Source organism: Gobio gobio (genome assembly GCF_949357685.1).
Source record: "Gobio gobio genome assembly, chromosome: 9".
Classification (NCBI taxonomy): Eukaryota; Metazoa; Chordata; class Actinopteri; order Cypriniformes; family Gobionidae; genus Gobio; species Gobio gobio.
The window spans coordinates 2,915,342-2,930,932 of NC_137115.1; the positions used below are offsets into that span (position 1 = coordinate 2,915,342).

The 15,591-nt window shown below is 36.5% G+C and overlaps 1 protein-coding gene across 3 annotated transcripts in view; it reads right to left on the reverse strand.

The window, feature by feature from the left end:
* Positions 1–6,313: 6,313 nt before the first annotated feature.
* The window catches only part of mob2b (MOB kinase activator 2b), a 75,435-nt gene continuing 66,157 nt past the window's right edge, over positions 6,314–15,591 (reverse strand). For all 3 annotated transcript variants that reach the window (XM_079825104.1, XM_079825102.1, XM_079825103.1), the window contains exons 3-5: positions 13,370–13,463; positions 11,814–11,938; positions 6,314–7,608 (exon numbers count right to left, since the gene is read on the reverse strand). In XM_079825104.1, the coding sequence (XP_079681230.1) occupies positions 7,337–7,608; positions 11,814–11,938; positions 13,370–13,463 (491 nt within the window). In that variant the 3' untranslated portion in view covers positions 6,314–7,336. The remainder of the gene's footprint in view (positions 7,609–11,813; positions 11,939–13,369; positions 13,464–15,591) is intronic.

Genomic DNA, 15,591 nt, shown 5'->3' on the forward strand with positions numbered 1-15,591 from the left:
TACCCATCACACACACACACACACACACACACACACTGCCCCTGCCCCTAAACCTACCCATCACACACACACACACTGCCCCTGCCCCTAAACCTACCCATCACACACACACACACACACACACACACACACACACACACACTGCCCCTGCCCCTAAACCTAGCCCTCACAGGAGACTGTGCAGTTCACTTTCTGTGAAAAAAAACTTGTTCTGTGTGATTTATAAGCATTTTGAAAAGTGAGGACATGGGGAACGTCCTCATATTTCACCCTCTTTTTGTAATACCCATGTCATTATACACATTTGTGTCCTGATATTTCACAAAAACATGCCCACAGTAGTCAGGATGAACCACACACACACACAGTAGTCAGGATGGACTTCACACACACACACACACACACACACACACACACACACACACACACACACACACACACACACACAGTAGTCATGATGGATTTCACACACGCACACAGTAGTCAGGATGGACTTCACACACACACACACACACACACACACACACACACACACACACACACACACACACACACACACACACACACACACACACACACACACACACACACACACACACACACACACACACACACACACACACACACACACACACACACACACACACAGTAGTCATGATGGACTTCACACACGCACACAGTAGTCAGGATGAACTTCACACACACACACACACACACACACACACACACACACACACACACACACACACACACAGTAGTCATGATGGACTTCACACACGCACACAGTAGTCAGGATGAACTTCACACACACACACACACACACACACACACACACACACACACACACACACACACACACACACACAAGTCAGGATGGACTTCACACACACTGCCCCTGCCCCTAAACCTACACACACACACACACACACACACACACACACTGCCCCTGCCCCTAAACCTACCCATCACACACACACACACACACACACACACTGCCCCTGCCCCTAAACCTACCCATCACACACACACACACACACACACACACACACACACAGTAGTCAGGATGAACTACACACACACACAGTAGTCAGGATGAACTACACACACACAGTAGTCAGGATGGACTACACACACACACACACACACACACACAGACACACACACACACACACACACAGTAGTCAGGATGGACTACACACACACACACACACACACACACACACACACACACACACACACACACAGTAGTCAGGATGGACTACACACACACACACACACAGTAGTCAGGATGGACTACACACACACACACACACACACACACACACAGTAGTCAGGATGGACTACACACACACACACACACACACACACACACACACACAGTAGTCAGGATGGACTACACACACACACACACACACACACACACACACACACAGTAGTCAGGATGGACTACACGCACACACACACACACACACACACACACACACACACACACAGTAGTCAGGATGGACTACACGCACACGCACACACACACACACACACACACAGTAGTCAGGATGGACTACACGCACACACACACACACACACACACACACACACACACACACACACACACACACACACACACACACACACACACACACACACACACACACACACACACACACACACACACACACACAGTAGTCAGGATGGACTTCTCACACACACACACACACACACACACACACACACACACACACACACACACACACACACACACACACACACACACATAATTTCCTGTTTGGAAATTATGACCCTACAAGAGTGAAGACTGATAGGCTGTCCAAAAAAACAAAAACAAAAAACTTTTAAGGAAGAAAAAAAAATCATCCACTGACTTGCAAAGCTGCCACAGAAATGACTTTTGACTTCAAGGACCTTGGAAAAAATGTAGTGGAGTAAAAAGTACGATATTTGTCTTTAGTGAAGTTAAAGAATAATCCTTCAGTAAAGTACAGATACTCAAAAAGTGTACTTTAGTCCTCAAGTAAATGTTCTTCATTATTGTCCACCTCTGGCACAAACAGAGCATGTCATTCTAGAGGCTATTCTGAGGCTGTAAATGGACCAGTAAAACCATTTCTGGACAATTATTGCCCTTAAATAAGTCACACACCCTCCATGTGGATATCAGAACAATCGCTTCAGCTCATTCTAGAGCACCTTTAAAACACACACATTTCAATATATAAAGACACAATTTATACTGTGAAAAATGAGTGTTAATTATCGTTTAGAAAATATAGTTATAGTATAAATATTATAGTAAGTTGTTTCTACTGTACTGTGTATTTATATTTATTTGAATCGATTTTTGTAATTTATTAATAACAATTTTTAAATCTAATTCTTATTTAATATTTATTTTGCATCTATTTATACTTATTTTTTTAATCCAATATTTGGTATTTGTTCTATTTACATCAAATTTGTATTTTCATCTTTTTGAATCATTTATTTATTTTTCTTCTATTTATTTGAGTATTTTTTTAATAATATTTTAACCTAATATTTAGTATTTATTTTATTAGTTTAAATAACATTTAATTTAAAATCTATTTATTTTAGTCATTTATTAATGGGTGGTATTTGTTTTATTCATTTATTTATTTGAATCTTTTATCTATTTATTTTAGTAGTTTTTAATATAATATTTAGCATTTGTTTTATTCATTTATAGCAAATGTATACTTTATTCTTTAATCTGGCTCTTCCCTGAGGCCCCGGAGCCCAGTGTGAAGTCATCATCATTTCAGAGTTTTATGGGAATAATGTTCAGCATTTCCATAATGAGTGAGATCATCACGGGTCTCAGAGAGAAGAGGTTCATCATCATTCCCTAACCTGGCCAATAGAGACAGAGCGTATTTAGGCCACGCCCACCGCGGGGGGGAAAACAATCCAACGCTCTCCATTGACTTTGCATTGCGTGAGGCTGCCTCATTGTCATTTCAGACTTATAACAAAAAACAGAACAATGTCTAAAAGCTGATATGTGACAAAGTGTGCAGCAAACAAGCTAAACAACACAGAAATAAGTTTTTATAAGCTGTCGACCCAAAAAACGAGCGTTTAAGAAGATCAAAGTGGACACAGGCAATACGAAGTGAAGCTTCAGCTGAAGAATAGGGACATTTTGGGATCGTGACACTCAGTATGTCTCAATATGTGTGTGTGTGCAGTAAGTAAATATGTTGTCACTGTAAAGTCAAATATCCAAATTTCCGTTCTCTATATTATATTTACTGTCGCTGATGACGTTCCTCTCTAGTCGCTGTAGTTCTCAGTGCAATATGACCCGTCGCGCGCTGTCTCAATGGCCTGAATCCACTTTTTTGTCCTTAAAGCAGCACTAGGTAACTTTCCAACCTTCATAATATATTTTCAAACCTCTTGTGATGATACATGGACTTACAATAGGTTGAATGACACGTCTGCCATAGCCTGACGGGGTCTGTATCGTTTTTAATCGTACTTTTAAACTTCGGGTTTCGGGTAGTAACCCGAGAACAAAAAGAACTACAAAACTCGACTGCTTTACGGCATATACGTCACTTCCACCACCACTTCCACTTCCTTAAATTCAGACGTGCGAGCCCAACTATCGTTTGTTTGCCGGATGTTATAGTCATTGCCGAAGCAGCACAGAAAAATAATAAAGCAAAGGTTTTGTCGGAGGAAAGCAAAAAGAGGAAAGGAGAAAGTGATGAGATTAAAGGCAGGAGGATCAACATTGGGCAGCGTTTGCTCGTTGGCGTGAGCTGAAGGAGGAGCGGCTTCATTCTTACAAGTAAATACACAAGACGTACAAAATCATATTTTAGGATACCTAACATGTCTGTTATAGTTGTCATGTCAACAAATGCACGTGCGATGCATCCACTGATGTAGAATGACAGAGTTTACGACAGTAGTAGAGGTACTGTTATATATAATGTTGTACAATACTGTTTCCCAACTGTAGGGGGAGCCGAGAGCAAAAACCTCCCTAGAGCTGCTTTAAACGCTTGTTTTTTGGGTCAATAGCTTATAAAAACGTCTGGGTTTTTGCTTCTGGGTTTTGTTTATCTTGTTTGCTGTTCACTTTGTCACATATCAGCTTTTAGACATTGTTCTGTTTTTTTTTTTATAAGTCCGAAATGACAATGAGGCGCTTCACACAATGCAAAGTCAATGGAGAGCGTTGGATTGTTTTCCCCCCGGTGGGCGTGGCCTTCAGATTATGACGCGTGTCGCTCTGTGTCTATGAACGACCTCTTCCGCATCACTACTGTACATCAGGTGTGTCTTCCTTCTGTTGCCATAGCGATGTGTGTCTTCCTTCAGATGATACTGTACATCAGGTGTGTCTTCCTTCTGTTGCCGTAGCGATGCTCACACTCCTTCAGATGATACTGTACATCAGGTGTGTCTTCCTTCTGTTGCCGTAGCGATGCTCACACTCCTTCAGATGATACTGTACATCATTCAGATCATTACAAAAACATTCAGCCATTCTTCATGTGTTAAACCGGCTAAATGTATGAGACGCAGACTTTTGGGAGTGGGCGGAGCTCTATTGGCACCATTTGCTTGTTTCATTGGTGGAGTGGAGGATCATGGGTAATGTAGTTTTCCACCAGTAAAACCTAAAGCAGGGATTTAGTGAATAGAGTTCAAAAGTGCCGCCCACTTTATTACAAACTTTGATTTAAAGCAAAAAATAATATTTAAAAATCAGACAAAGGCAAGTGGGCGGAGCTCTTTTGGCATGATTTGCTTGTTTCATTGGTGGAGTGGAGGATCATGGGTAATGTAGTTTTCCAACAGTAAAACCTAAAGCAGGAGTTTAGTGCAAAAGTGCCGCCCACTTAATTACAAACTTTGATTTAAAGCCAAAAATTATATTTAAAAATCATACAAAGACGAGTGGGCGGAGCTCTTTTTGCGCGATTTGCTTGTTTAGATTGTCTGATTGGTGCAGTGAAGGATCATGGGTAATGTAGTTTTCACCAGTAAAACCTAAAGCAAGGATTTAGTGAATAGAGTTCAAAAGTGCCGCCCACTTTATTACAAACTTTGATTTAAAGCAAAAAATTATATTTAAAAATCAGACGTGGGCGGAGCTCTTTTGGCACGATTTGCTTGTTTCATTGGTGGAGTGGAGGATCATGGGTAATGTAGTTTTCCACCAGTAAAACCTAAAGCAGGGATTTAGTGAATAGAGTTCAAAAGTGCCGCCCACTTTATTACAAATTTTGATTTAAAGCAAAAGAATACTATTTAAAAATCAGACAAAGGCAAGTGGGCGGAGCTCTTTTGGCATATTTTGCCCGTTTCTTTGATTGGTGGATTTCTTCACAGAATCATGGGTAATGTAGTTTTCCACCAGTAAAACCTAAAGCAAGGATTTAGTGAATAGAGTTCAAAAGTGCCGCCCACTTTATTACAAACTTTGATTTAAAGCAAAGGAATAATATTTAAAAATCAGACGTGGGCGGAGCTCTTTTGGCAGGATTTGCTTGTTTCAATGGTGGAGTGGAGGATCATGGGTAATGTAGTTTTCCACCAGTAAAACCTAAAGCAGGGATTTAGTGAATAGAGTTCAGACCAGAGCCATAGAGAGAGAGAGTTGCGACAACGGAAGTTCAAAACGCTTGATAGTCACGTGATTCATGTAGACCTCGAATAGTTCCAGGAAGTGATTTGACGGGCAATTCAAATTGATAGTCACAGTGACAGAACTGCGCTTTTTGGTAATTAATAGTCAATAAATGCATTGATTTTCAATAATTTTATTACACATCGACTTGTGTATGTAGCATGAGTATGTAGTTACAGCGATGTTGTTTTTAAAATATATATTTTTTTAATGATGAATAATCTACACAAGCAGGCTTTAATGTACAAGTTATTTTGATTAAAATGTGCTGATCATTTAAAATCTTACTGATTAAACGTCTTACCTTTTAAAAGTGCATCACAAACGGTCTGTTCTGCTGTTCTCTATGGCGCGGCTGCTACTTCCGGGAACTATTGAGAGTCTCCGCGAGCCGCCATTGCTGTAAAAAAAACGTTCCATTGGAGTCTATGGAGTTGTCGCAACTCTCTCTCTATATGGCTCTGGGTCAGACAAAGATGAGTGGGCGGAGCTCTTTTGGCACGGTTTTGCCCGTTTCTTTGATTGGTGGCTTTCTTCACAGAATTATGGGTAATGTAGTTTTTCCACCAGGTGTCTAAAAATCAATTAAAATGACCAGGACATGAATAAAAACACGCACTAAATGCCATCGCTAGTGACTTTTAAATATTTTATTAGGTTATAATTTGCAGAGCTTAAAATATTAAATCGCTTTTAACTTAAAGTATTATTAAAATACATAAAACAAAAAAAAGCCAGAACTGAGGAGCCCTGAAAAAAAAAAGTCAACTAAAAACCAAAAAGAAAAAGAAATAAATTAAATAAAAGGAAAAGGTCCGATCTTCTCACAAAGAGGTCATCATCGCGACACAACGAAAACATCTGGCGCTCTTCATCATCATCATCATCATCCACACGCAGAGACTAAGTGTACATTCTTTTCCATTCACAAAATGGCCGTGTCCCGGGACGCTATCCCAGAGCCTGAGGGGCAGGCGTTTGGATTCAACAGCAGACAATGCCAATGTCTTTGTCACTCGAGAGAGAGCGCGTGAACCCAGGCCGTCTAATCGGGCTCCTCTACAGTGGTTAACATGCTAATACGCAACAAAAGTCTATCCCGCTTACCCAGAGGGCCGTCTGGGACGATGGGGCCGCTATAGGATGAGTAAAGTGACACTGAGAGGCTTATGGGTGAGCAGGTAGCATTGACAGCTCTCTCAGTTCCTGAGTGCAAAAGCCTTGAACACACACACACACACACACACACACACACACACACACACACACACACACGCGCGCGCGCACACACACACACACACACACACACACACACACACACACACACACACACACACACACACACGCGCGCGCGCACACACACTCCCCTTTTACCCTATAAAAAAACGAGAAACCAGATCAACACCCTATCAAACCAAGAGAGGGGAAAGTGCTGTGTCAAAGGAGCGCAAAACGGGAAGGAAACGGACAGGTTGTTCTTGGTTAAAGGGTAAGACGGGCCGCCTCTGAGGTCGCCCGGCCCGGCTCAGCGCTCCTCGCTGGGTCCTAAAGAGAGCAATGTTCTGGGAGGGTGAAGGTCTGTGGGTCCCTGTGCGGGCGCTGAAGTCCTTCTGAACCCGGGTTGGCAGGTGAGCGTTGGCAGGTGAGCCGGACTCATCTCTCCGCCACGTGGTTCTGTGGCGGGGGGGGCAGGGGCGTGCACAGGGCCTCCGTCAGGTCCTCCATTATGGACGTCTCCTTGGGGTCCATCAGGTTGAATTCCCTTATAAAGACTATGAAATGCGTGTACAGTGTGTTTAGGTGTCCGTGCAGGTCCATGGCCACCGTCTCCTTATAGTGGGACCAGTAGATGTGGGCCAGGACGTGGAAGAGATACCGGCAGATCTTCTTCACCAGCGTGTCGAAGGTGTTGGGGAACTCTTTACCTGCGGACGACACACAGGAGACAGATTCACACGGGAGCTTTACACACACTTGTATTTACATCAGGTCAAATTAAATGATTTTATGGACGGGAAGGAAGGCTCTTCTGCTCATCGAGGCTGTTTCTGTTTGAAAAGGTTAAAGTTTTAGTTTTGTAGCTTTAATAGAGGATGGATGAAACGATAGAATGATGCATGGATGGATGAATGCAGGGGTGGATGGATCGATGACTTGATGGATGGATGGATGATGGATGGATTAATGGATGGATGAATGGATGGGTGGGTGGATGAATGGATGGGTGGGTGGATGAATGGATGGGTGGATGGATGGATGAATGGATGGATGGGTGGACGAATGGATGGGTGGGTGGATGGATGGATGAATGGGTGGATGGATGCATGGATGGATGGGTGGATGGATGGGTGGATGGATGGATGAATGGATGGGTGGATGGATGCATGGATGGATGGGTGGATGCATGGATGGGTGGATGGATGCATGGATGGATGAATGGATGGATGGATGAATGGGTGGATGGATGCATGGATGGATGGGTGGATGGATGGATGCATACATGGATGGATGGATGGATGGATGGGTGGATGGATGCATGGATGGGTGGATGGATGCATACATGGATGGATTGGTGGATGGATGAGTGGATTAATGGATGGATGAATGGATGGGTGGGTGGATGGATGAATGGGTGGATGGATGCATAGATGGATGGATTGGTGGATGCATGGATGGATGAATGGGTGGATGGATGGATGGATGAATGGATGGGTGGATGCATGGATGGATGGATGGGTGGATGCGGAGGACACACGGGAGACAGGGATTCAAACGGGAGCTTTACACAGACTTGTATTTACATCAGGTCAAATTAAATTATTTTATGGACGGGAAGGAAGGCTCTTCTGCTCATCGAGGCTGTTTTTATTTGATCAAAAATACAGTAACAAAATTTTAAATATTATTATAATATAAAACTAGACAAACAAAAGTTTGCAGATAACCTTTAAGTTGGCTCGAAAAAGCCAAGCCAGAAAGTTTGATTTAGTTTTAAAGGCTTGAAGTTTGAAATAGTTAAAGTTTTAGTTTTGTAGCTCAAGAGGATGGATGGATGAAACAATAGAATGATGGATGAATGATGCATGGATGGATGAAACAATAGAATGATGGATGGATGTCTGGATGGACGAATGGAACAGCAGAATGGATGGATGGAACAAACAATAGAATGATGGATGGTTGATAGAAAGATTGATGGATGGATGGATTAAACAATAGAAAGATTAATGGATGGATGATTGAAAGATGGATGCAACAATAGAATGATAGATTGATGGATGGATGATGGAATGATTGAAAGATGGATGTAACAATAGAATGATGGATGGATGGATGGATGATTGAATGATAGAAATATGGATGGATAGATTGATGGATGGATGGATTAAACAATAGAAAGATTGATGGATGGATGATTGAATGATAGAAAGATGGATGATAGATTGATGGATGGATGAATGGATTAAACAATAGAAAGATTGATGGATGGATAATTGAATGATAGAAAGATGGATGATAGATTGATGGATGGATGAATGGATGTAACAATAGAATGATGGATGGATGGATGGATATTTCATAAATAGGAAGTTCATTTGTTTGAAATATAATCTTTTGTAACATTATTAATGTCTTTTCTGTCACTTTTGATTCATTTCATGCGTCTTTGATGAATAAACGTTTGAACAGTAGTGAAGAGATTCACCATCACAATCAATCAAATTACTTCAGAAATTGTATATTAGATTATATATTAAGAAAGAATATTAGTTTCCACTCAGGACTGACATTTTTTTTCTTTTTATTAAATCACAATTTTAAAATTATATGTAAAATGATAAAGGTCATAAGACTGAAATGTTGTTTAAATATTACACAAGTTCAAAAACTACAGTTATTAATAAATACAGTTAATAATAAACTACAGTTATTAATAATAGAGTTAATATTAAACTACAGTTATTAATAAACACAGGTAATAATAAACTACAGTTATTAATAATAGAGTTAATATTAAACTACAGTTATTAACAAATACAGTTCATAATAAATACAGTTAATAATAAACTACAGTCATTAATAAATACAGTTAATAATAAATACAGTTATTAATAAATACAGTTAATAATAAACTACAGTCATTAATAAACTACAGTCATTAATAAATACAGTTAATAATAAACTACAGTCATTAATAAATACAGTTAATAATAAATACAGTTATTAATAAATACAGTTAATAATAAACTACAGTTATTAATAAACTACAGTCATTAATAAATACAGTTAATAATAAACTACAGTCATTAATAAATACAGTTAATAATAAATACAGTTATTAATAAATACAGTTAATAATAAATACAGTTATTAATAAATACAGTTAATAATAAACTACAGTCATTAATAAACTACAGTCATTAATAAATACAGTTAATAATAAACTACAGTTATTAATAAATACAGTTAATAATAAACTACAGTTATTAATAAATACAGGTAATAATAAACTACAGTTATTAATAAATACAGTTAATAATAAACTACAGTCATTAATAAATACAGTTAATAATAAACTACAGTTATTAATAAATACAGTTAATAATAAACTACAGTCATTAATAAATACAGTTAATAATAAACTACAGTCATTAATAAACTACAGTCATTAATAAATACAGTTAATAATAAACTACAGTCATTAATAAACTACAGTTATTAATAAATACAGTTAATAATAAACTACAGTCATTAATAAACTACAGTCATTAATAAATACAGTTAATAATAAATACAGTTAATAATAAATACAGTTAATAATAAACTACAGTCATTAATAAATACAGTTAATAATAAATACAGTTAATAATAAATACAGTTAATAATAAACTACAGTCATTAATAAATACAGTTAATAATAAATACAGTTAATAATAAACTACAGTCATTAATAAATACAGTTAATAATAAATACAGTTAATAATAAACTACAGTCATTAATAAACTACAGTCATTAATAAATACAGTTAATAATAAACTACAGTCATTAATAAATACAGTTAATAATAAATACAGTTAATAATAAACTACAGTCATTAATAAACTACAGTCATTAATAAATACAGTTAATAATAAATACAGTTAATAATAAACTACAGTCATTAATAAATACAGTTAATAATAAATACAGTTAATAATAAACTACAGTCATTAATAAATACAGTTAATAATAAATACAGTTAATAATAAACTACAGTCATTAATAAATACAGTTAATAATAAATACAGTTAATAATAAACTACAGTCATTAATAAATACAGTTAATAATAAATACAGTTAATAATAAACTACAGTCATTAATAAATACAGTTAATAATAAATACAGTTATTAATAAATACAGTTAATAATAAACTACAGTCATTAATAAATACAGTTAATAATAAACTACAGTTATTAATAAATACAGTTAATAATAAATACAGTTATAAATAAATACATTTATTAATAAATACAGTAATAAATAAATACATTTATTAATAAATACAGTTAATAATAAAATTATATTCCCATATTTACTTTAATACTGTAAAATGAATTAATATAATAACATATAATATATGATATAATCTAATATAAATCTTAATTTCTTTGGCAAAACATGATTGAAATGTAAAGTCTCATATTATTCACTTTAATTAAGTTTATTATTTTTAACCTAAATTTCCTAAACATGTATCCATGCCACCATCAAAGTGTGTGAGTGTTTATTTTTTTTTATTTTATTTTTTTTTATGCATTTGGCAAACGCTTTTATCCAAAGCGACTTACATTGCATTCAAGCTACGCATTTTACATTTTGTCAATTCTTGCTTTCCCTGGGAATTGAACCCATGACCTTGGCGTTGCTAGCGCCATGCTCTACTGTTTGAGCTACAGGAAAGCCATTTTATTAGCCATTTAATACTTTTAAATAAACAAAACAGAAGTGAAATAAGATTATATTTACATTTGGGATATAGTTTTGTATTATATAGTTATATTTGACTGTGTTGTAATGAGACCGCAAACCCTCATAAAGCTGTGGTCAGTTTGCTGAGAGTCCACTGGGGGCAGCAGAGGCCGCTCACCGTATTTAGTGGGAAAGATGTCCTCATCCGTCACCAGCTTCTGCACTGAACTCATCACAAAATCCACATACTGAGGAGCGGTGCACTTCGTCTTCTTCCCCTTCTCATCATACCAGTAATACGTCCTGGAGAGAGAGAGAGAGAGGGGGGGAGGGAGAGAGAGAGAGAGAGAGAGAGAGAGAGGGGGGGGGGGGGGGAGAGAGAGAGAGAGAGAGAGAGAGAGAGAGAGAGAGAGAGAGAGAGAGAGAGAGAGAGGACATTTTTTAACAAAACTTTTATTTTACAGTTCTTATACATTACAATTAGCGCTGTCAAAAGATGAATCGCGATTAATCTCATCAGAAATAAAAGTTTGTGTTTACATAATATATGTGTGTGTACTCTGTTAATTATTATTTATATATAAATACACACACAAGCATGTATATATTTAAGAAAAAAATATTATTTTTATATATAAAACATTTATATTTTATATATAAATAATAATTAACAGAGTACACACACATATATTATGTAAACAAAAACTTTTATTTTGGATGCGATTAATCTTTTGACAGCCCTAATTTATATAGAAAACATTTATATTTATATATAATATAAATTATATAAATGCATATACATGCAAATATTTCTTAAATATATACATGCTTGTGTGTGTATTTATATTTAAATGATAATTAACAGAGTACACACACATATATTATGTAAACACAAACTTTTATTTTGGATGTGATTAATCTCGATTCATCTTTTGACAGCCCTAATAACAACACATTTCCAATATAAATATAACCACAACAATTCACATCACATTAGTGTAACACAAGAACAAATTAAAAGATCATCTACAACAAAACAAAACGGCATCATCGTAACAAAACGTCAAATCCTTCATCATCTTATAACATTTCAAATCAATCCACACTCTTGATTTGATCTCGTTTTTTCCGTCTGACTCTTCAATTTTGTTCCTCCTGCTGAATATATATTGCCATTTCTGCTTCACCTATAATGAAGTTTAAAAGTTGATATTTTATTCTATTTTTTGCTACATACCGGTAACCAAGAATAAAACTCTGAACAGTAAAAGCTTCATTTAACTTGTTAAACAACAATTTAAGAAAATCAAACAAAAACCCCAACCTTGAAAACTCCATAAAACAGTGAAAGACTGTCTCCCTTTTTTTATAAAAAGGACGCCCATTAGACACATTAGGATATTAATAACACTAATAAAGCATTGACAGCAACTGAGAGAGGGGGGGGGGGGTTCTCTCATCACATGTCTGACACACTTTCTTCTCTGTGGTTGTTCATGAACTGATAGGGCATCTTCCCATAATGCATCAGTAAACACTCGAGCCGCTTTTCCCACACAGCTGACCCAGTTATAGTCGATCAGAAACCCATTCCATATCCTTCCCTGCCGGAGGTCAAGCAGGGCCGCAGGTCACGACCCCTGGGGTCTCCTGTCACAGTGTCCAGTTGCCGCTGCTAGGCTTAATAATGGATAGCAGAGGCGGATGAATAATGGATGAATAATGGAGACTCACGTGTTGCAGGCGATCATGGCTGGACATGTGTCTCCTGTGCAGAACTCAGAGATGGTGCTGTACTGCAGGTTGATGAGGTTGAAGAATGTCGTGGCTGGAAATCACACACACACACACACACACACACACACACACACACACACGTTTCAGATTAACGGATGAGGACACCATCATCATCATCATCATCCTCATCATCATCAGCTCTGAGCTGACCAATCACAGACATGCAAATAACTGAAGAGTAAACGATTCTTCAACACTTACACTGTAAGCCTAAAACTATTTATTTACAAGGAATTGTATAATATAATAATATAATGTTTAATATAATAATACTATTAAAATTATAGACTTCTAATTAAATAAAATTAATTATACATTTTCACTAGGGATGCTACAATTCTCAATATAATATTGAAGCGTTCTGTACGGCCTTCATGGTTCAATACGCGCTTGTGAATTGCGTTTTTTTTTCTTTTCGGTTTTGCATTTAATTAAGTATTTTTCTACAAATTCTATCATTTTCCTCCATCCCAATACTGAACAACGTAACATACATTCACATCACAGGTTAGTGGTAGAGTTATACTCACGGAACACTATAGTTATTCACAATCGCCAAAGTTCATTATTTGCATGCGTTTTAAAGCCTTGCCGGCTCATTCGTGTGCGCGGTTTTAACATGCGGTTTTCCGAGCGCGCGCACTAAACGCCTGTCAAACACGTGATTACTGGACTAAGTAGTCGTCTTACTGCGCTAATACTGTCAAATACACACAAGGTTAACATAAACACAGTCGGTTATGTCCAAAGTGAAAGTAAAATTGGCGTGTGTCTGTATATTAGATGCGTGCAGGTCTTTAATTGACAGCGGCGCAGCCTATAGTGAACACGCTGTCCTTAAAGGGACAGTTCACCAGTAAAATGATGTCATTATTTACTCACTCTTATATTGTTTCAAACCTGTATTCATTTCTCGATGACAGAATTTTCATTTTCGAGTGAAATATCCCTTTAATGTTAATACAACAACAAAAGACAAAGAGAAAATCACTCACTGCTCTTGACTGAAGAACTAATACAGTAGCTTTAATAAGAATCAGTGTATATTTTATAGTGACGTCTATGTAGTGTTTTATTTGTACATTTATTCATTCAGTTTCATACTTTAATGCTGCTGTACAGCTCTGAGCTGCCAGTGTAAATCTTTATATATATTTATTTTATATTATCCAATACACTAGGAATGTGTACAAGGTTTGTTTTAAGTAAAGTTTAAAGTTTAAGTAAGGGTTTTCAATTCTTTTAAGTAAAATAAAGAAAGAGTATTGCAATTAAAAATAGTCTTTATTCTCCTTAACCTCTTGCTGTTCCTGTCGCCTAAAAATAGAATAACAAAAACCTAATGTGACAAGCCATCAGAACCGAACCGAAAACCGAAAACCGTGGTTAAAACCCGAGGTATGTATTGAACCGTGGACTAACTGTATTGTTGCAGCCCTAATTTTCACAGCATTAATTTAATTATATATATATATATATATATATATATATATATATATATATATATATATATATATATATATATATATATATATATATATATATATATATATATATATATTAGTGATGGGCATCGATTAAAAAAAACAAACTAATTAATAGCATTTTTTTCTGTAATTAATCGCGATTAATCGCAAGTTTGTAATATTTTAAGTTTTTCATATTTTGATATTGTAATAATTTCAGTTACTCTCCAAATTAATGTATAAACAATTTAAAGACAGTATATTTTAAATATGTGTTGTATTGTCATATTTTTATGAATGAAGGCCAGTATCACTGATACTAAAGTCTCTATGAAACATTAATGACGTTACATTAAGTATAACTGAAAGCTCCCAATTTCAACATTTATTAGGCTTTAAAAAACAACTTTTAATTTAAGTGAACTTAAAACAATCTTTACATAAACCCAAAATAATAAATGTTATATTTACCCATGGCCTTCCCTGTTATACATATACACAAATGTAAAAGTTATCAAACCTTCCTTAACTGCATAAATAATAAATTAAATATAGATGAATCATCATTAAAGCTACAATTTTCTCTGTTCCCATTGTTCTTTGATGAACATTAATGACATCATCATCAGTGCTCCTGTCACTTTAAGAACAGCCGCGCATCTCACGCGCTGTCCCGCGCATCTCATTTCCTCA